We start from the raw sequence: 26281 nt of genomic DNA on the forward strand, positions 1-26281 counted from the left end.
CTGGGTGCAGTAATACATCCCTGTTATCCAAGAGCCTTCGGAAGCCAAGGCAAGATAACTGTAAATTTGAGGCCAGCCTCAGCAACTTAACAAGACACTGGCTCAAAAATAAATAATCAAACAAATAAATAAATAGGTCTGGTCATGTAGCCCAGTGGTCAAGTGCTCCTGGATTAAATCCCCAGTACCAAAAGAACAAAAAAAGTGTGTGTATATGTATACATACACATACACACCAGGCACTTTAGTGACTTTGAGAATTAATTCTTTATATTTGGAGGCACATATTTCTGAGGACATTAGAATTATATTTATGAAATGGATGCTTTGATCTTGAAGTTTTGTGTGAAAAATTAATAGGCACTGGGTTTCTTTGGCAGTTTCTATTTTGCCCTTAACCACTCATTCAGTTTTATTAAGTATTTACAGCATAGCAAAGACTGCTAATTACTAGGGTACAGTGAGTTACTATTGTCTAATTCTCAAAGATTTTCACAATCAATAATAAAAATACCATAGGGAAATATATAAAGTAAAAAAAATACTCTGGGATACTCTCTGGAGGGATTTGTCACTCAGTGTTGAGATTTGGGAAGTGATATGAGACCTGAAGTAGGAATTAATGTGGCAACAGGAATAAGCATTCTGGGGTAGAAAATACAGGATTTTTTGAGACCTAGATATATAAAGTATGTAGTATGTTCTGGAACTACAATTGTTCATTTTGGCTGGAATATAGATAAAACAGCTTCAATAGAGTCTTAACTATGTGCCATATGTACTTTATATATATCAATTCATTAATTATGAATTATTATGTTAATTCATATATATTATGCATTATTCATTAATTCATTATTCTTCATTTGATAATTTATCTCATATGATGTCACTTCTACCATGTTACCAATAAAGAAATTAAGAGATACATAAAGGTTAAGTAATTGCCCGTGGTTACAGAGCCAATAAATGATAAAGCCAGGATTTGAATCTAGACAGTCCTACTCCTGTGCTTTTGTCCACTGTATTATCCCACCTTCCTAATTTTAATACTCAAGAGTCCTCTGAAGAAGTAAGGGCAAGTTCCTAAGGAATTTGTTCATCTTTTCTAAAAGTACTTGAAGGAAAATTTTTGAACGCGATATCAAGATCAGGTCTATACTTTTAAAGTTTACTCTGCTTTGTGGAGAGTAAATTGAAGACCACCAAAACTAGTAAGGAGACATTTGTGTTAGTTCAGGCAGATGCTAATGATGGCTTAATTAAGGTAATGGCTGATGGGATTAAGATGCATAGACATATTTGAGAGAAGTAGATGTAATTGCACATGGTGAATGATGGTGGTAGAAGATGGATAAATGGGACAGTCTGCCTGTTTTTATGTGTTAGGCTACTGGATAGGTAGATAGATAGTTCCTTTTACTAAGAAGAGACACAAAAGGAGTTTGGAGATTTTTTTTTCTACTGGAGATTGAACCCAGGGATACTTTACCAATGAGCTACATCCCCAACCCTTTTTATTTTTTTGTTTTCAGACAGTATCTCACTAAGTCACTGAGGCTGGCCTGTAACATTTGATTCTCTTGCCTCAGCCTCTCAAGTAATCCCTCTGTGGGATTGCAAGTGTACACGTACACCACTTGCCTGGCCAAGATTATTATTTTAGTTTTATATGTGTTGAGTTTGAGCTCATATTCAAAAAGGATACCTGTGGATCTGAAATTCACAAGAGACATTTGGCAGATGATGAGGATTTGTTTTTCATCAGTACAGATACTAACAAAGCCAGAAAAGTGATTATAAGATGGATTTCAGAAATGCCTAATAAAGCAATGAAAGAGGAATAGATACTTTGAAGGAAATCCCATTAAGAGTGTGACAATTGAGAGGCCGAGGGGAAAAAACATCAGTAACATTAATACTTTATTATTAAGTTTTTGACTTCTCTCTTGTTAAAATTTTCCAATTCAGAATACAATAGTTTATTTCTTAATTTTCAGATGAAAATAAAAGGATAACAATAATAGGCAAACTTCTAAGATCTGAATTGTACTTTGTATTTTATTATGAACTTTCTTTAAATTTTTTATTTTGAAAAATGTCAGACCTTCATGAAGATTGTAAGAAAACCAGTAAACATCCATAGTCCCCACATATAGATTCACCAGTTGATGACTCTGAACATTAGCTTTATCTTTCTTTCGTTATCTTTATACACACAGAAATACTTCTGTTTCACTGTCTTTTTTTTTTCTGCTGAGCTATATGAGAGTTAATTGTAGAAACTTCACACTTAAAACATTTCAGCATGTCTCTGTCAAAAAGGATATTCTGCATAACCACAGTATAATTATCATACTTGGGAAATTTAATATTGATTCTGTATTATAATTTAGTACATAATCAAATTTTGTCTTTTGACCAATAATATCTATCTCTCCTAGCACCCCCGCCTACTCGTCAGTATCCAAGGTTCCATTAAGTGTCACACACTGCATTTGATTCTTTATCGTAGATTTTCAAATGTGGTTGTACAACGTTATCATTCTGTCTTCTCAAGAAGGAGAAAATAGAAAAGTAAAGTATCAGATTGTTTATTGAAGAGTAGGTGATAAAAATTATCATGGTAATTATAATAATATTTACTTATTTGAGAAAACAAAACAGTCAAAAGTAAAATCATTTGGATGTGAAGAAGAAAACTCTATAGATACATACATATTATTTTAAAATTCTATTTACTGAGTATTATATTAAGGGACTTTATCTTATTTAGTTCTTATGTCAGCATATGAAATGAAAAAACTGATTTTAAGAGGTTAAATGCCTTGTGCACATTTCATTAGAAATTGATGGGCAAGAGATTTTAGCCTAGGCCAGTCTAATATCAGGTTGTTTCATTTAACTATTATATGCATTGACATATATTTCTAAGTAATTAGAAGCAAAGAGTTTTCTAGCTATGGATGACATGAAGAATAGTAAAATATAATGATCTTTGGCAGAAAACCACTCATTTTATTAGAGATTTTTTGGGAATGGGGAAGAAAGAAGGAGAATAATTGTTTAAGAATTTTAATTTATTTACTAATTTATATTTTTTTGTTTGTTCTGGTTAGTTTTTAAGTTTGCATGGGTTTTTTAAAATCTTTTAACCTGAGTCTTCCTTGTCCTTTCTAATCCTTAGTTTGAATAGATTTTTGTCTTATTTGTGTTAGGTTGATTTGAGGTCCTTATAGTTAAATGTTTTTTTACTTTATTGGAAAGGATTTAGAATTTAGATTGACAAACCAAAAAAACTTGTTTTTGTATTAAATTGCTGTTGAATTTTATCATATTTATTTATTTTTTTACCATTTTAGTTGGCTCTTCGAAATGAGGAGGCAGAAAACGAAAACAGCAAATTAAGAAGAGAGGTTGGTAAAAAATTTTAGTTGTGGTGGTTCAATAAAGATACTTGTTAAAAAAAGGTTCACATAAATTTATATTATAAGCGAAAATGGAATCTTCCAAGTAACTTATGCTTTTAAATTGGTTGATTTTATGATACCATTTTGTGTCAAGGAACTAGAAGATAAATCAAAATGTGAAGTCTTTCATCTCTTAGATCTGTGTTGAAAATCTTGCTTTCTATTCAATAATCCATTCTTTGATAATTTGCTAATTGAATATAGGAGTGGATTTCTGTTCTTATTGCTCTTATTTTATTCAGCATTTTTTAATAATTTTTGTTCTCACAAAGTTTTGTAAATTCTAATCATTATTTGGTTCTTCTGAGCCAAATAATGTTTGTATATTGCTTATTCTTAATGTAGTAGCATAATCAAAATATTTCATTTTATTTGATAGTTAATATTCTTACTTTCTTTGGTTATCCAAAATTATGTACTCAAATCTCCTAAAGTTTCTTTATTTTTGCTTTCTTTAGTTTCTGTCTATTATTTTTAATTATATATTGCCTTTCTCATTCCTAATTACCTTTTTCCTGTCCTTTTCTGGAGAACAAACGTCTAAAGAAAAAGGTGAGGCTTTAAGGGTGGTAAAACCTTGGGAATTTAAAGATATGTTCTGAGAGCAATATTTAGAGGATATAGTTTTGTTGTTTCGGATAATTTCTTAAAGGACTGTTGTTTTTGATCTACCTTCAGAATGAACAGCTTCGTCAGGATATTATTGACTACCAGAAACAAATAGATTCACAAAAAGAATCACTTTTATCAAGAAGAGGAGAAGACAGTGACTATCGATCACAGTTGTCTAAAAAGAACTATGAACTTGTCCAATATCTGGATGAAATTCAGGTAAAATGAATAAAGTCAGTTTAAAGCAATTATTCTTATAAACTTTAGTTTCACTATAATGTAATCTAGTATTTAGCCCTCCATGTAATTCTTCATTATAAATTGGCCATCATGTACTTATAAATCATGAAATAAATTGCATCTTTGAAGTTCCAATTCTTCATTCATTCTTTTTATATAAGCCTACCTTCTATTTTGGAAACAATTGAAATCCTGTGTACAATATTCTTGATGTTTAATGTAATTTAATTGATTAATGTCAATTTATCCTAAAGGTACATAAAGAATTTTCTTTTGTGCAGTGAGTTATTAATGTCTCCATTTAATTTTAACTTAGATTAAGTTTGACTTTATTTAAAACTTTTTTGAAAATTGTAGTGTCTCTTAGGGCTGGGGGTATAGCTCAGTGGTAGAGCACTTGCTCAGCATGTTCAAGATCCTAGGTTTGATCCCTAATACTGCCAAAAAATAAAAATAAAATCATAATATCTCCAACTTTTTTAGACTTTAACAGAAGCTAATGAGAAAATTGAAGTTCAGAATCAAGAAATGAGAAAAAATCTAGAAGAGTCTGTACAGGAAATGGAAAAGATGACCGATGAATATAACAGAATGAAAGCTATTGTTCATCAGACTGATAATATAATGGACCAGTTAAAAAAAGAAAATGATCATTATAGACTTCAAGTAAGAATTATTGTCAAGATAGTTTATTTAAAACTTCATGTTGTTTCTTTACTGTTTATTGGAAGCACTTTAACTTTCTAGGATGTGAATTTTGTCTCTCTTCTTAATACTGTAATATGTTGTCCTCATGATATTCTTGTCCATATGTGTTTTGAAATTCCCTTACAAACATCTTGTAATTCTTGCCATCTAGGAATATGTAAATGATACTTTAATAAATATATAGATGGCAGTCCTGTTTATGCATTTTAGACCTTAATAGATGATTTTCCCTTGATACTTTTGAAAGTCATATCATTTAGCTTTAGATCTTAAAATGAATACAATATAAATATATATAAATGTATTAGAAATCAATACATTGTTTACTATTTTTAAGGGCTTAAACTTATTTAAAAAGTAGATTAATGTTTAAAAAAATACAATTCTCTAGTAATTAAAGAAAATTGTGCAACTATAGGTTGAGTATCCCTTATCTGAAATGGTTGTTAACAGAAGTGTTTCAGATTTTGAATTTTTTCAGATTTTGAAATATGTGTATATGTGTAAAGAGAAACCTTGGAGACAAGATCCAAATATAAATATTATGTTTGTTTATGTTTCATACCCCAAAAATGTCAGGCAATATTTTTAGTGTACTTGCCTTTCAATTGACATATATTACATGAGGTTCAGCATGAATTTTCCAGTTGTGGCATTCCATCATTGCCAAAAAGCGTATAAGTTTGGAGCCTTTTAAATTTCAGAATTTTGGATTAGTATTGCTCAACCTGTATAAAGATATAGAAACCATCATATGTTATGGGCTACTCTAGTAACAGCTTATGTAATGTGGTACATCTGAGTATATATAAATATTCATATGTAATAAATATATTTATGTCACAACAATTAGTACCATTTCTTGAAATAATTGTTACCTTTTAGGTGAAGGAACTTACAGATCTTCTGAAAGCAAAAAATGAAGAAGATGATCCAATCATGGTAGCTGTCAATGCAAAAGTAGAAGAATGGAAGGTGCTTTTCTCAACTTGTATAATAGCATTTTCATTTTCTATTTTAGGTTTTAAATTTAAGTTTTATTTTTGTATAAAGGACTTATAAGTTAATAAAATTTTAAAGTCTTTTACTTATTTATTTTTTAATTGATGGTGTTATAAGTCTCAGAAAAGCTGTGTAGTCTTCTAGCTCATTTTTTATTGAGTGAGTGCTTTCAAGTCAGCTTTAATCAGTGGGATTAAGAGTAGGAGAAGAGATCTATCAGAATCATTTGGGAAGCCTTTTCAAAATTCACCTCTTTCTCCTTACCACCCTCCAATCTCAACCAATTCCACAGCCTTTCCATGTCAGAAGCTAGATTTTTGATAGTTATATATTTGAAAAACATGAGATGACTGAATGAGTAATTCTTATTTTAAAAACTCTCTTCTTGAGTCATTGCTTTTAATAGGGATCTGTAAATGTTGTTGACAATGGGAATTGGTTATCATCTAGGAAACTCATATAATAAGTATTTTAAATGAAAACAGTGGCAATGGAAGTGAGGCCTGAAAAATCAATCAGGAGTCAGTAAATTTTATGTAAGGGTCTAGAGAGTAAATATTTAAGTCCATCTAGTCTGTTTGTAACTGAACACTGCTGTTAATGTGTGAAAACCACCATAGATGATACACAAATCAATGAATAAGACTGTTTTCCAGTGAAACCTTTTTTACAAAAACAAGTGGCATATCAGATTTTATCTGTGAACTATAATTGACCAATTCTTGGAAAAACTAGTTTGTTTTTTTACGAAATTTAATTTTTTGGTGGGGAAATCATATGATAATATGTGTAATATAATGTTTTGACTTACATCTTTAAATAATTATTTTATCTCGGTATATATAGTATTGCTTTGTTGTTTTTAATGGCTGTTTAAATTTTCTTTGTCGTATGTGTATTTATAATTGATTCCTTTTTGTGTAACATTTAAGCGGTTTCCAATTTTTACTGTTAATAACAGTGTTTTAATATGGTTGGTAAAATAAATTTCCATATGTAATTGTAATATTTGTTGCAGGTACATTTCGCCAGTTTGTTCCTTATGTATTGGCTTAAGTATTTTTTTTAATATGAAGTACAATATTTTGCTGCATAATTTTCACAGACTTTATGCCAAATTATTTTTGTAAAAAAAAAATGGGATGCAACAATATGTGAAGCTTCTTTTAAAAAAATGTGCTGGTATTACTTAGAAATAATTTATTCTAAACTTTCTTTGGTGCAAGATTAGAATATACAGACTACTCAAGTATGTTATTGAGGTGGTGACAGTTATTCAATGAAATGGTATTTCTTTGAATATTAATTAGTTAAATTTATGATTTTTCTAATGGTTTTTGACCTTTGTGTCATAATTAGAAAGGCTTCTAAGTACTTGTTTTCTCATTTCTTTTCTTTTTTTCCTAGTGTCTTTTGGTTTCCTTGTTTGCATTTAAGTCTTTTTTTTTTTTTTGATATTTATTTTTTAGTTTTCAGCGGACACAACATCTTTGTTTGTATGTGGTGCTGAGGATCGAACCCGGGCCGCACGCATGTCAGGCGAGCGCGCTACCACTTGAGCCACATCCCCAGCCCCGCATTTAAGTCTTTAAAGCATATATAATTCATTTTGGTATAAAGATTGTAATATGAATTCCACAGACCTATTACTGAAATTATCATGTTTTGAATATTTCATTTCATACTGAAATATAGTTCCATTTTTTACCATACAAAAACTCCTATTGAATTTTAGATTTGTTTGGACTCTCTTTTATGAAATTAATTTCACCTGTTATCTAAAATTATTGTTTAATTATTTCATGTATAAGTAAATGCTGTTCTCATTGGTTTTCTGTTTTTAGACTTTTATGAACAACTTTTACATGAAATTTAGAAGTAGCTTGTTCAGTTCTTTAAAAAAATCTTACTTTTTTATTGGGTAAATAAATAAACTTTTTTATTAGCGTAAACATTTTTATGATATTCAATCCCTCTAAGAAAAAAACTGCTTTTAAGATACTTTATTCTTCCCAGTGGCATTTTAATTCTCATTTCATAGATAAGTTGTATAAAACTTATGTAATAATGTGGAAGAACATATAAGTTCTGATTTAGGAAGGAATTATGAGTTGAGTTTTTAAAATTTGAATTCTGAAAATGTAAAAATCACAGTGTGCATTTTTGAATCATTTCTTATTTCAACTTCACATTAAAGAGGATTAAGGTCATACTTTCTTGTTCAAAGATTTGTATTTCCTATGTTTTTTTAAATGTGCTAATGGTGTTAACCATAAGTGAGGAATAGTTTGTCTTTTGTGTCACAGATATTTTGTTTATTTCTAGTTAATATTGTCTTCTAAAGATGATGAAATAATTGAATATCAGCAAATGTTACATAATCTGAAGGAAAAACTTAAAAATGCCCAGCTTGATGCTGATAAAAGTAATATTATGGCTCTACAACAGGTAAAACCTTCTCAGATTTTCATTTATTAATCCCTTTTATCAAAGTTAAAAGTGTGAACGCTTGTTTATTTTATTACCTGTGTCTAATTTAGTGACTTCCACTGCTAGGTGTATGACAAAGTCTTGTAATTTCTTGTTTCAGCTCAAGAAAAAAATTAGAGTAAGGGTTAAAGTTAGAATCATTTTGTTTATTTTTCTATGTTGATGTAGATAATCTAGCCATTGTTTTAGTCAGGAATTAAAGAGAAACTATTCAAAACTTTTAAAAAATATCTTACTACTCTGTTATTAAGATTTATTATATAATATTTTAGTCCTGCTATACCCTATTACATGTGAAATGAACTCAAAGTGTGGTAATAATTTTAATGAGCTACCTAAATATTTTATTTTTAATAAAAATGTTTTAATAAAATTTTAATAAAAACTTACATGGAAAAAAAGCACACTTTCATTATATATGTTAACTTTTCAGTCAGTCCAAAAGAAAGAATGAAATTTGAGAAGTATTTAAAGGCTAAGAATAAGTATAGAGGACAGTATTTATTAATGAAGTAATACAGGAATAGAAATTAAGTTGAGTGAAAGAGAAAAGCACAGTGCAAAACAAAAATACACAAAATGGTAAAATGGTGTTCTTGGTGGGCTATTGAGTTAGTAACACATAATGAGTTATAAAGAGCCACAGATGTTAGAGAGTTTGAAATTTCTTTTTGTTAAGAGTATTAGCCACTATTTTCTTCTTTATTAGAGTGATACCTGTGTAGGTAACATTATGTAGGGCAGCTAAGGTATACAGAATATTGAAAGCATAGTTTTATCCAAGAGAAAATATATTTTGTAGTCTTTTTGAAAAAAATAAAACCTACCTTTCTCCTTACCTTTAAGATGTATATTAATATTCATGAAGGGATGCACAATATTTTAAAATATTTTATAGGGTATACAGGACCGAGATAGTCAAATTAAGATGCTCACTGAACAAGTAGAACAATATACAAAAGAAATGGAGAAAAATACTTTTATTATTGAAGATTTGAGAAATGAGCTTCAAAGAAACAAAGGTAATTCAATATTTTACAGGTGAAATTATTTCATCTATAATGTTTTAGTAGTTGACTTTTATTAAAATACAATTGTATCATCAATAAATACAGTATTACATGTCCTCCTTTTGAATTTTATCATTTTCAAAAAATTATACAGGACATTATTGTGCATATTACCACTGCTCAAATTTTTAAATGATGGATACTTTTCTGTAATTTTTCTCTGATGAAAATTATGTCTATTACTAGATTGGTGTTATAAAAATGAAGATGGAAGTGTAATTGATTGCTTTTATTTTTATTTTTTATCTTTTTTATAATTAAACAAAATTTTGATTAATGTAACAACATTGCAGATAGGTTTTAGAAGTAATTTGACATGTTAGCATTTGAAATAATCTTCCCCAAATTAATGTCTTTCCATACTTCCCTTACACTAAGTCATACCACCTTGCCTAATACATCTAATCCTCTTAACATAGCCCTCACAACATTAGTGCTATTATTTTTCATAGCACTGCATACTGTCGGTATACCAGGGAATACTACAGATTGGTCATGATAAATTGAGGAACATATTTATTATAATTACTGAATATAAACAGATATGAATGGGAAATAATTAGTCTGTAAGTTGGCTGTAAGCCATGGGAACAAGTTCAAAGCCATTGAATCAAGAGTATATGTAACAAGCAAGCATGTTTGATCAGCAAAGAAGCCCTGGTGACTGAAGAGCAAGCAGTTGGATAATGATAGGAGATGAGATTAGAATTTGCTAGAGGCTATATTGTGGGTCGTTATAGTTCAGTGTATGGACTTTGACTTTTATTTTAAGTGAAATGGGGCACCACAGTTTCTGAGGATAAGAGTAAGGAATGATATAATTTGACTTGGGCTATGTCTGCAATAACTGGAAATGGTAAGGACAGAAGAGGAGACTTGTTATAAGACTATTGAAACAATCTGGAGATAGGTGATAGTGGATTGGAGAATGATGGTAGCAGTAAGGTTATTAGATTTACTCAGTGTAGATTTATTTTGAAAATGATAGAAATGGAATTTGCTGACCCAGCAGATAGAGGATCTGAGAAGAAGTTATCAGGGCTTTTAGTTTGAACTTTGGGGAGGTTTATGGGAAGATCAGGTTTAGAGATGGTTAGATACTTAGTTTTAGATGTGTTAAGTTGGGTATTTATTAGATATCCACGTGAAGGCATTAAGTAAGTAAATATATAGAAAAAAGTCTGAGGTTCAGAAGAGCAAACTAGGTTAAAGATATAAATTTGAGTACCATCTCCCTAAAAATGGTATTCGGAATCATAAAGATCATCTACCTAAGATCATCAAGGGAATGATTATAGGTTAAGAAACAAAATCTAAAGATTGAGACCTCGAATACTTCTAATTTAAGGCTACGGAAAAGGAATGAACAAAGGGGACTGAAAAGGAAGGGTCAGAGATAGGAGGCATACCAGGAGCTTGGAGGGTCTTGAAAACGACATGAATGTCAAGGAAGAATAAGCTACATTCAGAGGTCAGCATTCAGTAGGTCAAGATAAGTACTAAAAGTGAGCATCAGACTTAGTAATAGCTATTTTTAGTTCAAGAGAAGAAATATTGAGAAGAAATGTAAGAACTCTTTTTTTTCAGGATTGTTCCCAGAAAGGAAAAGGGGAAAATAGGTGTTAGCCTGAGGGGAAAGAAAGATTAAGAAAGTGATTTTAACATGGAAGAATTAACTCATACTTTAGGATTAATAGGAATGCTCCATTCAAAAAGAAACAATAGATGAAGCAGAACAGGGAGAGAACTTCTGGAGCAAAATTCTTGAGAAAGTCACGTGAAAGATATAGTCAGTGAAGAAGTTGGCCTTAACTAGGAACACAGAGAGTTAATTGATAAATCAAAGAAGAAAGGTAGTGTATATAGATATAGATGTAGGAGGATAGGTAGATATCCTGATGGTGGAAACTTGTCGAAATTTCCTACTGATTGCTTCTTTTTTCTCAGTGAATAAGAAAGCAAGGTTCTCAGCCAAAAATAATAGGGGAGTATGTATAGTACAAGTTTGAGGAGAGAGAAAAGCATTTGGAAGAATGAAGACTTGGGAAATGTGATATGATTGCTGAGTAGTGTCAGTGTGTATTTGTATTGTATTTATATTAGAATACAGTGTGTTTAACTGCTTTAAACAAATGACTGATATTATGAATTTTGCATGTTAGTCACCAGGAGAAAAAGTTGCAGTTGATCTCTGCTATTAAATAAATTGAAAGAAATCTAATGAATTTGCAGTCGATAGTCATATAATTCCTAAAGAGTGCAGAAGATCTATATACTAGATTGTGCTTTATATATTAAACCTAACCTGTAAACCATGATGACTTCTTTCATTGGTTAGGATTAACTTTAGCTCTTAACACAGATTAGAAGAATAGTGGCAAAGTCAAGACAGGAGATTCTCACTTGTGTTGTCATCTAGAATCAGGCAGTCCAGGGGCTTATCTTTTGTTCTGTCTAGAAGGCGGCTTTACCCATGTCCATATCCAAATGGCAAAATAGAAGTAGAGGAGACAAGGGATGAAAAGCACATGCTGAAGGATAGGTGAGAAAAGGTAGTGTTTATTGTGATGGCTATGTGTAATAAAGGGAAAATAGATATTAGGGGACAACTCAGCCTCTTTCACAGTTGGCTGTTAGCTCCAGAGAGCAGAAGTCATTTGCTTGTTTGTTTCTTTCTTATTTACTTACTTAGAAAAGTTTTTTTTTTTTTTTTAGCAGTGAGGATTGAAATCTAGAGGTGTATGTGTGTGTGTGTGTGTGTGTGTGTGTGTGTTTTCCTCCTCACTACTGAGTTATATCCCAAGTTCTTTTTATTTTTTAGTTTGAGACCGGGTCTCACTAATTTGCTTAGACTGGTCTTGAACCTTACGATCCTCCTGCCTTAATTTCCTGAGTGTACGATGTAGGCATGTACTACCATGCCTGTCTCACCAGGTCTCATTTCTTAAAAGACCTTATGTGATATCCCATCCTAGCCCAGTGCATAATAAAAGACTAATATAAATATATTAGTAAAAGTTTATTATGAATGGGCATAGTATGATTTGTGTCGATAAATTTTAGAATGATAAGTATATTAAATGTTGGTTTAGCCACAGTTTAGTAAGCTAATAGAATGGATTTAGAACTTTTATTTTACTTAAGTTATGATTAAATTTAGCTGCAAATTATAGAAAAATAAAGCATGGAATAATGATTTAAACAAGAAAGAAACTTATTCCTCTATGATATAAACAAAAATGAAGTAATTCAGTTCAGGATTGGTATGGTAGCTACACAGATATCAGGTAGCAGGCATCTGGGACTTCTTTGTCTTGTTTCTCTGCCCATCTCAACATGAGATTTTGATCTCAAGTTCTAAGAATAGTGTTTGAGTTTTAACTTTCATATCCATATGCCAGGTAGCAGGATAGAGGAAAGAAACAAAAGATTGACATTTCTCCTTTAAAAATATTTTGTAAAATTCATGCATGATCTTTGTATTTTCTATAGAAACATGACCATAACTGACTGCTGGAGTGTGGAAATTTAGTTTTCATTTCAGATGGTCAGGTGGCAGCTAAAAATTTGTAGTTCAAATTACATGGTCAAAAGAGAAGTTGAATATTATGAATATTCTCTGTTACAATGATCAATCCTGTAAAGCCTTGTTTTGCAGCCTTTTGTTAGCCCTAATCCCTTCAGGTGATTTAACTGAACTTTACTTTTTTTAGTTAATTTTATTAACCAAACCAAAATAGAACTCTCAGTTTACAAATATAAATTGCAACATTAAAAGAGCTTTTTAGTGCTATACCACTTCTGTCCATATATTAGAACAACTGATTTAAAGGAATAAGTAGTCAATCCAGTTAATTTCATGATTTTTGTTTTTACCTGTAGGTGCTTCATCTCTTTCTCAACAGAATCATTTTATGAAAATTCAGTCAAAGGTACAAATTTTAGAAGAGAAAACTAAAGAGGCTGAGAGAACAGCTGAACTGGCTGAGGCTGATGCTAGGGAAAAGGATAAAGAATTAGTTGAGACTCTGAAACGGTTAAAAGATTATGAATCGGTATGTATATTTATCTTGTCAGTCAAGAAGCTTTGAATTATTTTTACCACTTATAGACTCTTTTGTGCCCTTTACTGCATACCATTTTAAAAAGTTCCACAAATCTCTTTTGATAAACGTTATTCTAATTAATTTATATTAAACTATTCAATCTTTTGAGCATTTATGTTTTGTCAAGAATTTTTTTTCAAACCATTCAATCAAAACATTTTGCCCAGATAATAAGCTTTGGTGAAGTTCCAAAATTAGATTGTTAGTTATCTGTATTCTTTGTGCCACCATGTAGATGTGATACCATTGGCTGGTTTGACAAAACTTGTGACATGATGGTTTTGTTTTGTTTTCTTTGTCAACAGTCTACTTTGTACTTTTTATAATTTTTAAAATGATTCCACCTTAGGCAACTTAATTTGTTACATATTCTATTGGTTTTGCTGATTCACTTTTAACTTTCAATAATTTTATATGTAGTATTCTAACAGTTTGCCATTAGGATGTTGTACTGGGAAGTTTTAAGCATTTTGTATTCCATAATTATTATTATTAAATTCAGTTTATAAAAGTACATAAAAACCCTGAATGTATAATTTTTATGTTTTTATTATCTGTTAAAAAATAAATTTAAACTTTGAGAAAACCTCATATATGCCTATCATATAAGTTGTAGGTATATACACATTTCCTCTGAGACTTAATGAAAGATAATTCTTAAATAATTCATGAATTTTATTTATTTATTAAAATAAACTATGTTATGTTTAAATTAGGTTGGGTGTTTTTCAGGGAGTATATGGTTTAGAAGATGCTGTTGTTGAAATAAAGAACTGTAAAAACCAAATTAAAATAAGAGATAGAGAGATTGAAGAATTGACAAAGGAAATCAATAAACTTGAGTTGAAGATCAATGATTTCCTTGATGAAAATGAGGAACTTAGAGAGCGTGTGGGTAAGTCATCTTTTAAGTAGTTTTCTCATCCATGATTTCCTAGTCTTTTGTTTTCTTTGGTTTATTACTATTACTTTTAAGTAGTTGAATGCTTTTCTCCCCTAAATAAATACTTCTGTGAAAACAATTACACAGAAGTGAAGCTGCTTCTATTGAAGTGAGATTGAGGATTTCATCTAGTCGAGATTGTGGGTCAGCAGTCCTGGAATCTCATTTTATATAGTCTGATACTTCCTCAGTAACAGATACTTATTTAAAAAATGAAAGTCTTTTAACATTATATCACATAACAGACGTTAAACCTTTTTTTTTCCTCCAAAAAGAAGGGACCAATGACAAGTTAGTTTGCAGAGTGCTCTTTGTTTCAAATTAATTCCTAATGACATTATAAATGTTTAAACTTTTTAGGACTTTGAGGTTCTTGACTTTTACAATTTAGGCTGCTTAAGTTTTAGTTAAGTATTTTAAGAGTTCTGTTGATTTTAACAAGCAATTTGTAAATCTCACTTTGAGAATTTATGTTTTGATTAGAGTGAATAACACATTACTTAATATTACTAGTTTGATATTAAATTCCGATAGTTCAATTTAAGTTGGTTCTTTAAAATAAAAATGAAGTTCTAAAAACTGATTTAATTATATTTGGTAAATATTAGTTAATGCTTTCTAAGATTTAAAATGACCAATTGTAAAAAAATTTCTGTAGACGAAAGAAAACTAAATATTTTATCCGGATTATTTATTTGTGAAAAGTATCTAAGATCTAGAATTAAGGTAGGACCTCAAATTGGACTTGTGAGTAATTGACCAATCAGTTCATAACCAGTTATCTGGAAGTTCCTAAAGATGCTTCTGACAATCTATAGATCTGTCATAAGCACTAGATTTTCTGTCCTTAAAAGACTTTAAGTCTTGATTTATAATTACTTTAGACAATTACAACATCTGTTTTTCAAAGCCTAGCTGCTTAGTAATAGCAAATTAGCAGGCAAGTGCACTGGGAAGAACAGACTAATAATGATAATGTAATTGATATTGGTATTAATAATGTCTACTGTGTGCCAGATACTGCTCTAAGCAATATGTTTAGGTTAATTTTATTATATACATTCCTGACTGGTCAAGAAAAATAAATACAGTGTTATCCCTTTGATTTAGTTATAAAAGTGGGAATTGAACTACAGTCTATTTTATCTCAAAGCTTCTGTTCTTAATAATATAGTATAGTATTTTTGTGATAGCCTGACATGGAGTTTTTGTTAGTGTTTCCATAATAATTGGAATAAAATTTTATCTGGGGTTTGGCACAATTAACTGGAAAATTATTGCACAAAAAGTAATCCATTCTTCATTGATACTAGCTAAATGAATTATAACCAGTTGCTTGATGGTGTATGAAGTTTTTGTAGTTAATTTGAATGTTTTTAAGTTTTTAATTACTCTGCTTTCTGTTTTAGGTCTTGAACCAAAGACAATGATTGATTTAACTGAATTTAGAAATAGTAAACGCTTAAAACAGCAGCAGTACAGAGCTGAAAACCAGATTCTTTTGAAAGAGGCAAGTATGGTGGTTAATTGATTTTTTTTTTTTGGTTGAATAAAGAAAACTAATAATTCCTACTTTATAGATTGAAAGTTTAGAGGAAGAACGACTCAATCTGAAAAAAAAAATTCGTCAGATGGCTCAAGAAAGAGGAAAAAGAAGTGCAATTTCAGGTATCCACAGTTATTCAATACCTTTAAAAGAATGTTTGGATTATGAGTCATTTGAATCTGAAATTTTCTGTGTTTTTAATATGTTTTTGCTATATTATGGTGGATCTCCTCCAGTTTTAATAAATAAACATAATGACCTGCAGAGAGGTAACTAATTGGGTTCAATCCTGAATCTGAAACAGGTGAGAAGCAAACAAACAAAAACAAAAAACAAAACAAAACAAAAAACCAAGAGAACAAACAAGACCAAAGTTTAGAAATCATGGTTTTGGAAGTTTTAATTGTATACTCTTAATTTCTACTGTAATTCTCACTATGTTGTGATTAATAATGATAATACTTAGCAGTATTCATATTAATATGTTGCTCTTACTAGTTTCTCTTTTGTTCAGGACTGTGCATTGAAAACCTTCTTTGTAAATTATTCAGTACTAAGTGAAAATAGTGTTTTATTGAATATAAAAATTAGCATTCTTGTTTGTTTATTTTACTTGGTGAAAAAATAACAGTTGGTTCAATTTTATAATAGCTATTACTAGTTTTTGTTAAAGGACCACAGATAATTTTTTGTTAAGAGCACCACAAAAAGGGATTTTTTTTTTTTTAAATTTGGGCCAAGTTCACAAGCACATCTCTGAATTATAGTAGAGCACTATGGTTTTTTAGCTGTATGGTATCTGTAATCATAAATTTTCAATGAAAATGAAACTATAATATACTAATATAATAAAAGTTTACTCATAATTTGGGATTTTTATGTACTTTTTACATGTGTTTTTGAATACTGTACTTATCTATAAGTACTTTTAGTATAGAATGGATAAATAATAAGAAAAAATAAAAAATAAAATAATAGAAATAAAAAAATAAAATTCTCATAGCTTTTTAAAGTGAACTAGATCAGGTTATTCTGACTACATAAGGATCAAGGATTTTCAAAATAATTAGTCTACATTTTGTTTAGGTTAAAACTCGAATCTGCTTTTAAGAATTAAAACATTAGAATAGTAGGAGAGTTATTTTGATTTTTAATTTGTTAATTCTTTTATGTAGAATTAACCATTGAGGACCTGAACCAAACTGAAGACCTTTCTCAAGGAGATAGCATAGGGGAAAGAAAACTGAATTTTGTAAGCCTCAAAAATATGAGTGAAACACAATCAAAGGTAAGCCATGAAGTATTATGGCAGAGAAAATAAAGGAAAATGTTATCAGCATTTCATTTTTTTCTTATTTTCTCATTTTGGACACCTGTTCTTTTATAGTTGTGAAATAAGTAAAGAAAAATGTTTACTTTCCTAAATAATCTGTTGATCCAAAGGTGATTAATGAAACATTATTTACTTTGAATACTGATTGAGAGTTCAGATAAAATAGAGATGCTGTATTGGAGACCAGAATTCAGTATTCCATAGTCAGATCAGAATGATAAGGAGGAGAATCTAACCATATGATCATTATCAAGAATGTTATCTGAAATTCATCATAGAGGAGAAAGTGGAGTGGATCCTTTACTCTCTTTACATAGATGTTCTTCAACTGTTTGAGGAAAAGATAATTCAATTCTGGAAACTATTACAATAAGAGAGATGTTTAAACCAACATATTTACAATCTTTAGGAAATCTGAAATCATTAGTCATTACATTTAGTACAGAGAGCAATGGAGTAATAAATGACTATTTATGCTGTCTTTCTGAAGAAAGTATCAGGAAGCCATCAAGCACTAGTTTCATAGAAAAAAGCAATTCATCTTTTCATACCATATCTACAGCTTCAGACTTCATGCAGAAATTATCACTTAGGCAAAAATCTGTAATATTTTGTCAAAAAAATAGATGATATACCTGACTTGGATAAATGACAAGTAGCAACATCAGGAAATGAACAGATTCATACCCAGATAAAGCATGCTGATGTCATTTTGAAAGAAGATAAAAGAAAAAGTGAAATACCCTTACAGACTGAGATTTTGAAAAGTAAGCTTGAAGTTAATGTTTCGGGTCCTGTGCCTATTATAGTACAAGCAGAATTGTGTCAATAGATCCACTTGAAAATCTTATAGAACAGCTATGGAGAGAGCTATTATTTCTTAGATTTTAGGCGAGTTTCCCTCAGGTTATATTCCTGAGATCACTTTTTATGACTTTTCTAACAAAGTTCTATAACAATTATAATAAATTTTTTGTTTGCACATTAACACTAATTTGTACACATTCTGTTTTTAAAAACAATTAGAAATGCAATACATTTTATAAGAACTTGTTGATTTGCCCAATATGTTAAGTGTTTCTTTATTGAAGTTATAGCCCAGGAATTGTTGATCGAAAAAGCACAGAGTAAAAATGCAGAAATAGTGCTTGAATATCACAGAAGCGAAGCAGAACAGGTAGTATAAAGACAGACCATCAAGAGAGATAATTGTGGTAGTAAGGACAAAATGTGTCCATATATTTCTTTGCCTTTTGCTGTGGGAGATTGAGCGAGGGAGAAGGTGGCAGGAAGATATATTTTTTCCTTTAAATCTTAATTTTGCCTTTTTGATGAATATTGTTGTGTCTCCATAGTCTGTTTTTTGGTGTGAAACCTATAGACTATTGTAATATTTTATAAAAAATGTCAATTTTATTCTCTTTGTCAGAATGAATTTCTTTCAAGAGAACTAATTGAAAAGGAAAGAGATTTAGAAAGAAGTAAGACTGTAATAAATAAATTTCAGAATAAATGTAAGTTACTGTTCTCTCTTATTTTTCTATACCTGTTTTTTCTATACTAAATTTATGATTTAAAAGAACTTTATATATTCTCTGCTTTCTAATCTTTTTTAGCTTTAATTAATTCTATAATCTATATAATTCAGTCTCTGTCATTCATCCAGTTGATTTGCTGTTTTCATTGTCAGAATGATATTCTAAGTTTTTTGTGGAAACGTATATCAAATTTTTCTTGTGTTCTCTAATAAACGTAAAGTTAGAAAACTGAAATTTTTTTAATATAAAGTATGTTTTAAGTTAAAACAAAAGTATGCTTGTGATTATGTGTTTCATGTATGAAATAAATATTTATCATGAGTACTTTATTTAAATAGGTCTGCCATTTCACTGTTTTTCATGTTGCATTTGTAATTGATTTTTTTTACATTTATGTATGTGTTTTCCCAGTGGTTTTTCTATATGTGAGATATTAGTCCTCTATATAAGATAATATAAGTTATGAAAATCTCTTCATTCAATGAAAAAATTTGTAATCACAGTGAAAGAATTAGCTGAAGAAAATAAGCAACTTGAAGAAGGTATGAAGGAAATATTGCAAGCTATTAAGGAAATGCAGAAGGATCCTGACATTAAAGGAAGAGAAACATCTCTAATTATCCCCAGTCTTGAAAGACTAGTAAATGTAAGTTATTTTTCATACAAATGTCTGTCTTCAACCAGCTCGCCTCCCACTTTAAAGATGATGTTATACTGCTTTTGTGGTTCTGATGAAATATTTGTGATCATTTGAATCATTGCTTCCCTGTGTATAATAATGTGCTAATAATTCTTTCTTGTTTTTTTTACCAGTTTGTATATAATCTGCTGAGCTGTGTGTTTATCTAGTTTGGGATTCAACGTCTTGAATCTATTCACCACAATTTTAAGATTTTTCTACCATTATTACTTCAGTTACTGCTGTTCTCTCTGGGACTCCAGTGACATATATGTGTTTTGATATCTTCTCATTTGTCCTTAGGATCTGTACATTTTTCTCTCTAATATTTCATCTTTTCTTCTGTCAATTACTAATTGTTGTTATTTATCATTAAGTTCATTCTCATTTTCTCTCTTATCAGTATTCTTGTGGTTCAGGAGTCAGTCTGAGGACTGGAAGCTTTTTTTTTTTTTTTTTTTTTAAGTTTTTAATGGATCTTTTAACGGTGCTGAGGGCCTCACACATGCCAGGCGGGTGTTCTACCCCTGAGCCAGAACCCCAGCCCACGGAAGCCTTATTTATTTATTTATTTATTTTTAAACAAAGAATTTAGAGTTCTTTTATGCTGGCACTCTTCTCACTGAGATTTTCCCTTTAATTTCCTGAGAATTTGTGTGCTATCCTATGATCTTCAAGGCCAGAAAGATCATAGGTCTCTGCAACTGCAGCCTGCCCTCAAATTAAACTCTTAAAAATGGCAAACTCAATTCTTGATAGTCTTTTCTTCCAGCATTCAGGTTTACTCCCAAAATACTTTGTTCATGTTCTTTTAACTTTTTAAATTAATTTGTTTTATAGAAAAATGTAGATCTGTTAGGAAATTATACCACAAACCTGGAAGTATAATATAATATTATGTAGACTACAGGAAGAATTTTAGCCATTGATTAATATTTTATTTATATTTACTGTATGGAGACATAAGAATTGCATGGTATTAATGAGTATCTGTTACATAAACTTGAACATAATACATAAACTGAACTTATATGTAGCATACTTTATTAAATTGTTTCCTAAAATTACTTCATTTACAGGGAAAACTATTATTCACTTAATTGCTTTTTAAAACCATGATTAATCAATAGTTGAATTCTTTCTAATATTGTAATTGTTAACAGAGAGCAAGAGTGACATTGATTATGTTAAAAGCTTCCTGAGGCTAGAAAATCATTTAACAGAATTTATGCAAATTAGTTGGTTCCCTGTATATTTTTCTGATTCTGACTTCTCTGTTGGTGATGTTGTTTTGTTTCTGTTATTATGAATGTCTAAATGATTCTTAATGCTTTTTTGAATGTGATCATCTTTTGTCCATGATGCTACTCATTACTAATATTCTATCCCAGATCAAGCTTCATTCTCCATGGGAAATTCTACATATTGATCAAATAAACACAGAATGAATAACCCCAGGAAATCTTACTTCTATTTCTCTTGACAATCTCTGGACCTTCCCCAGACTTCTGCTTTGATAGAGTTCTATTCTGGATTGCTGTACTTTTTTCTGATTCTAATATGCTCTGACATTCACAGATCACCTAGGAATACTTACTACTTCCTTTAGAGGTCTTCAGAATTCCTCTTTTTTTTTTTTTTTCCTTCTTGGTACTAGAGATTGAACTCATGGGCATGAGACTACTGAGTCCATCCCCAGCCCTATTTTGTATTTTATTTAGAGACAGGGTCTCACTGAGTTGCTTAGCACCTTGTCCTTGCTAAGGCTGGCTTTAAAACTCTTGATCCTCCTGTCTCAGCTTCTGGAGCCACTGGAATTACAGTGGCTGGCCGGAATTCATAACTCTTTAGATCACATTAATTCCGGTTTATGCACTTCAATTCAGTCTCTATTATATAAAGATACTGTTCAGTACCCCATACCATCTAATTCAACCTCACTTTACCAAAAGCTTATGTAGATAGCATGGTAGCAGGATGACTAACAAGGCAGTACTGTCCTTTACTTTCCATCTACCTGATATTCCCTTTGAATTAATATGACTTACTACTTTGCATGGCTTACTCTGATCTCCTTTGGGTAAAAGCTTGCTTTTATAAATCAACTGCCTAAACACCACATCACCCTCCAGAATAGATTAGATTATTTTACTTAATTTATCTTATTTGTCTCTGTTTTCAGTTCTGAAAGCTTGTTTTGCATTGAAAAGCTTATTGCATATAGTTTTTCTGAAGTCCAAAGATACTTGTGTAAATTATATAGATGAGTATGTGGTATGTGTGTATGCATGCATTGTTGGATCATTAGGGCCAGTGAGGCTACTCTGATAATATTTTAATATCTTACATATTACTTTTTCTTTTTTCATTGTTATTATTTTAATAATTTTGTTATCCTACTTGGCCTTCATTATCACATATGCTCCAACTGTGGATAGGAAGCACTGAAAAATTCCCTTAACTGAATATAGAAGTTTTTCCATCCCTTTGCTCATGCTTTTAATTCATATGCTGCGTAGTTTCAAATCTTTTACATGTAAATTACTTCATTTTGAATATACAAAAATCCTGTGAAGTGGGAGAAGCAATATTTCTTCTACTTTAGAGATAAGGAAATGAAATCACTTGCCCAGCTGGTAAGAGACTGGTTAATATTTGAACTCTGGTCATCTTAATCCTCTGGTTATTTTTCTAGTCTGCCAATCTATTAACTAGATGTTGTTATATGTTAAAATGAAATAATGACCATGGTAATGTAAGTTGAACTGCAGTTTTATAAATGTAAATTCATAAATAAGACATCGAAATACCATACTTTGTTACTACTCATGGCAATCAGAATAGAAAAATGTTTAAATTTCAGTTTTATTTAAAGGTAAATTTTTGTTTCCTGTGATTTTACTGTTCTTTCTTATATTTCTAATATGTAAATATACCAGGCTATAGAATCAAAGAGTGCAGAAGGAATCTTTGATGCCAGTCTGCATTTGAAAGCCCAAGTTGATCAGCTTACTGGAAGAAATGAAGAATTAAGACAGGAGCTCAAGGAATCTCGGAAGGAGGCTATAAATTATTCGCAGCAATTAGCAAAAGCAAATTTAAAGGTGAGAATTTTATTAAATAAAATACTAAGCATAAAAACATAGGTTTAATAGAAAAGTTTATTTGTTTTCTTGAGACTACTTTATGAGAAAATATCCATTGAGTTAATTCTTTGAAAATTAAGAAAACTGGATTTTTCTTATGAAAGTAAGTGGAAAAATTACTGCCTTATAGAAAAACACAAAAATTCTGTCTTATAATTAGGCATTTTAAAATAAAATTAGAGCATGATTATATTCATTTTTGTCAGTTCTGGTATTCATGTACCTATTTTAAAAAAATATGCGGTAGGGAAACCATGAAGTATAATTTAGTATTTTCAATTTGTCTTTCTTTGGCTGTAAAACATGTGGGTCTCATCTTTGGATTGTTTGTTTTCAGATAGATCATCTTGAGAAAGAAATCAATCTTCTACAACAATCAGAAGGATCAAATGTTGTTTTTAAAGGAGTAGATTTACCTGAAGGGATAGCACCATCTAGTGCCAATATCATTAATTGTCAGAATGAATATTTAATACATCTTCTTCAGGTACTGAAAATTTTACATGTGAATAACAAAAATCATTGATAGTATGTTTCTTAATTTAGTCTTCATGTATTCCTTTGAGCTCTCAGAACATTGAGATATATGTGAATTATGTTAGAATAGTTTATATAAAAGTAATTCATTCCATTAATCTTCACAAGAAGCATATTCACATATCTGATTTGGATGAGTGTCATTCATATGAAATAGGAACATCAAGCAGCTACTATAAAGTAGTGACATGTAAATAAGGTGAGTACTTGTATTTATTGCTGGTTAGGGAAATAATTCAAGAGAATAAAGTCTGATAAACCCCTTTCTAGTGTCATGATTACTTTTCTGTGTTATTCACAAGAGAAGTTTTTGAGCCAAAGTTTTTTTTTAAACCTTATTCTTTCCTTTACTGTATAAATTGTTAGTTTTTAAATCCAATAGCAAGTTAGAAAGGGTACCATGCTCTAGTACTTGTCCTGTGTTTCTCACTTTTGCTGTGTGTATTATGAGCATGATGAATGGCCTAATGAGAGATGCTTTTCATTACTTCATTTGAAGTTTGAATAACCATAATATCACACCTACTATAAATATTTTTGCAAAAATGTGTTCAAAATCAATGAAAATAGTCTTGATTATAAGTACCACTGTATTCCTGTATTAAATTATTGATCACTTGAGTTATAATTATCAAATGCTTATTTTTGTATTTGATATAAAAATAGTCTTTTCCTAAATATTAGACTTTTGCTTGTCATCCAGGTCAAGTAGGGACAGTGTTCACTACTTATCAGAATGTTGCTTTATAACTCGTTATATCATTACTTTTAAATTCATAGTACTTTTTTCTTTATAGTTCTCTTTATGATTTCTCTTATTATTCTGTAATAAAGGGACATTATCAATAAATAATGGCCATATGGCATTGACCTTTTATTTCTGATAGGATTAATTTTTGCCAACAAGATGCATGAAATGCATTATGATAGATTACTGAATAACAATTGGTAATGTGCAAAAACCTATCCTAAGTGAAAAACCAAGTACTTGAACTCTTATTCGTAAGGAATTATAGAGTGATGGAACATCAGAGAGATGCAACTTCAGATGTTGGATCTGAGTATCTGGAAAGCATGTGGCACCAGGCCTGGCATATGTCCTTAATAAAGAGATCTCAAGTGTAGTGCCACTAAGTATTTTTGATGTTGAGTAAGTTATGTAATCTTTTGAAGTCTCAATGTATTTATCTTTAAAATGAAATGATTGGAGGGGATAGATAATTTGAGTGGAGGTATGAAAGAATATTTTCACAAAATGATATGTCACTGAGTGGTTAGAGATGTGTGTTTGTAACTATTCTGTATATCTGATAAAAGTGTCTATTTAAAGGTAACTTTTCTTTCAAATAATTTGTATGCTTACTGTGACCACCATAACTGATAAAAGTAATTTTATCCATTTCATACTATTTTTTTTTGGGGGGGGGGCAGGTACCAGGTATTAAACTAAGGGGCTGTCCACCACTGAGCCACCTCCCCAGTCCTATTTTGTATTTTATTTAGAGACAGTTTCTCACTGAGTTGCTTAGTGCCTTGCTCTGCTGAGGCTGATTTTGAACTCGCAATCCTCCTGCCTCAGCCTCCTGAGCCGCTGGGATTACAGGCTTGTGCTACTGCGCTCAGCCATAGTACATTTTTATATATATTATCTCCTTGAATTATGATGTTTTGAATTCTTATTTTTAAATCAAATTTTTAGGAACTAGAAATTAAAGAAAAAAAGTTGAAGAATTTAGAGGAATCTCTTGAAGACTATAACAGAAAATTTGCAGTACTTCGTCATCAGCAAAGTCTATTATATAAAGAATATTTAAGGTAAAAGTATTAGCAAAACTTTATAAATTTAATCATAGTATATTCATAGTGTATTTTCATTCATAATGAAAGTAACATTAGAAGAATTTAGATATTTTGTTCTGTTCTTTCCTTCTGCCTTTTCTCTAACTTTTTTTTTTTTTTTTAAATATACTGGTAACAGTTGTAAAGAATTTGTTTTTAGATAGATGGTATAGTTTTAATGATCACAAGCTCATCCATGTCCTGGGATTATTTTGCCTTGTTTTTAATCCAGACTTCAATATTTGCTAATTATAAGACCTTGAGCAAGCTGCTTTACCTTTCTGTGTTTTAGTTTCCTTTTTTGTAGAATTCTGATAGTAATATCTCTCTCGTAGTGTTCTTATGAAAAATAAGTGAATTATTACATGAAAATGTTTAGTGTATGGCACATATGAACAGTTTATAAATGTCAGCTGCTATTAGTTAGCATCACTTGTAACAATTCATATGTGTATATAGGGATTAACATATATCTTCTTATCTCTGCTATCTAATCTGTATCCATAGAATGATTTCCATATATCAAAGGTGATGTAAACACTAAGGATAATTATCCTCTGACCTAACAAATTCCAAGCTAGTTAAGAGGGTAGATGATATTTTCAAATTGTTGTTATGTCCTACTTTGGTTATAAAATAGTAACAAAAACCCGAAGAAGATAGAACCATGTCTGCTGAAGAAGAGAAATGTATTTTTCCACCTAATTTTTCTTTGTGAGTAGACATTGGCAACATGTGGCCAACTTTGACTCAGGTATTATTGGCCAGAATTAAGTCACATGTTCAGTCTCTTCAAGAGATTGATGTTACTATAATTGGTTTAAGCCAAGTAGATAATAAGTGATTATAGAATGTCTCTTATAGACAACAATGTCTTAACACACCTTCTTAAAAAGTGAATTTATTAATACATTTTATTTTTTGAATTGACAAGTAAAAATTACATATGTTTATGGCATTCAACATGATGTTTTAAAAATGTATAAATTGTGGAATGGACAAATCAGGCTATTTAATATGTG

The 26281-nt window shown here is 30.3% G+C and overlaps 1 protein-coding gene across 1 annotated transcript in view; it reads left to right on the forward strand.

Annotated features, from left to right (window-relative positions):
* Cep290 (centrosomal protein 290) overlaps positions 1-26281 on the forward strand; it is a 90983-nt gene that overhangs the window by 6471 nt on the left and 58231 nt on the right. The window contains exons 7-23 of the mRNA XM_026397740.2: positions 3363-3416; positions 4002-4022; positions 4149-4301; positions 4806-4988; positions 5916-6005; positions 8358-8480; positions 9421-9544; positions 13475-13647; positions 14431-14593; positions 16051-16151; positions 16222-16309; positions 17363-17475; positions 18950-19034; positions 19562-19704; positions 22677-22841; positions 23221-23370; positions 25120-25235. Coding sequence (XP_026253525.2) covers positions 3363-3416; positions 4002-4022; positions 4149-4301; positions 4806-4988; positions 5916-6005; positions 8358-8480; positions 9421-9544; positions 13475-13647; positions 14431-14593; positions 16051-16151; positions 16222-16309; positions 17363-17475; positions 18950-19034; positions 19562-19704; positions 22677-22841; positions 23221-23370; positions 25120-25235 — 2045 coding nt within the window. The remainder of the gene's footprint in view (positions 1-3362; positions 3417-4001; positions 4023-4148; positions 4302-4805; positions 4989-5915; positions 6006-8357; positions 8481-9420; positions 9545-13474; positions 13648-14430; positions 14594-16050; positions 16152-16221; positions 16310-17362; positions 17476-18949; positions 19035-19561; positions 19705-22676; positions 22842-23220; positions 23371-25119; positions 25236-26281) is intronic.

Source organism: Urocitellus parryii, chromosome 5 (genome assembly GCF_045843805.1).
Source record: "Urocitellus parryii isolate mUroPar1 chromosome 5, mUroPar1.hap1, whole genome shotgun sequence".
NCBI lineage: Eukaryota > Metazoa > Chordata > Mammalia > Rodentia > Sciuridae > Urocitellus > Urocitellus parryii.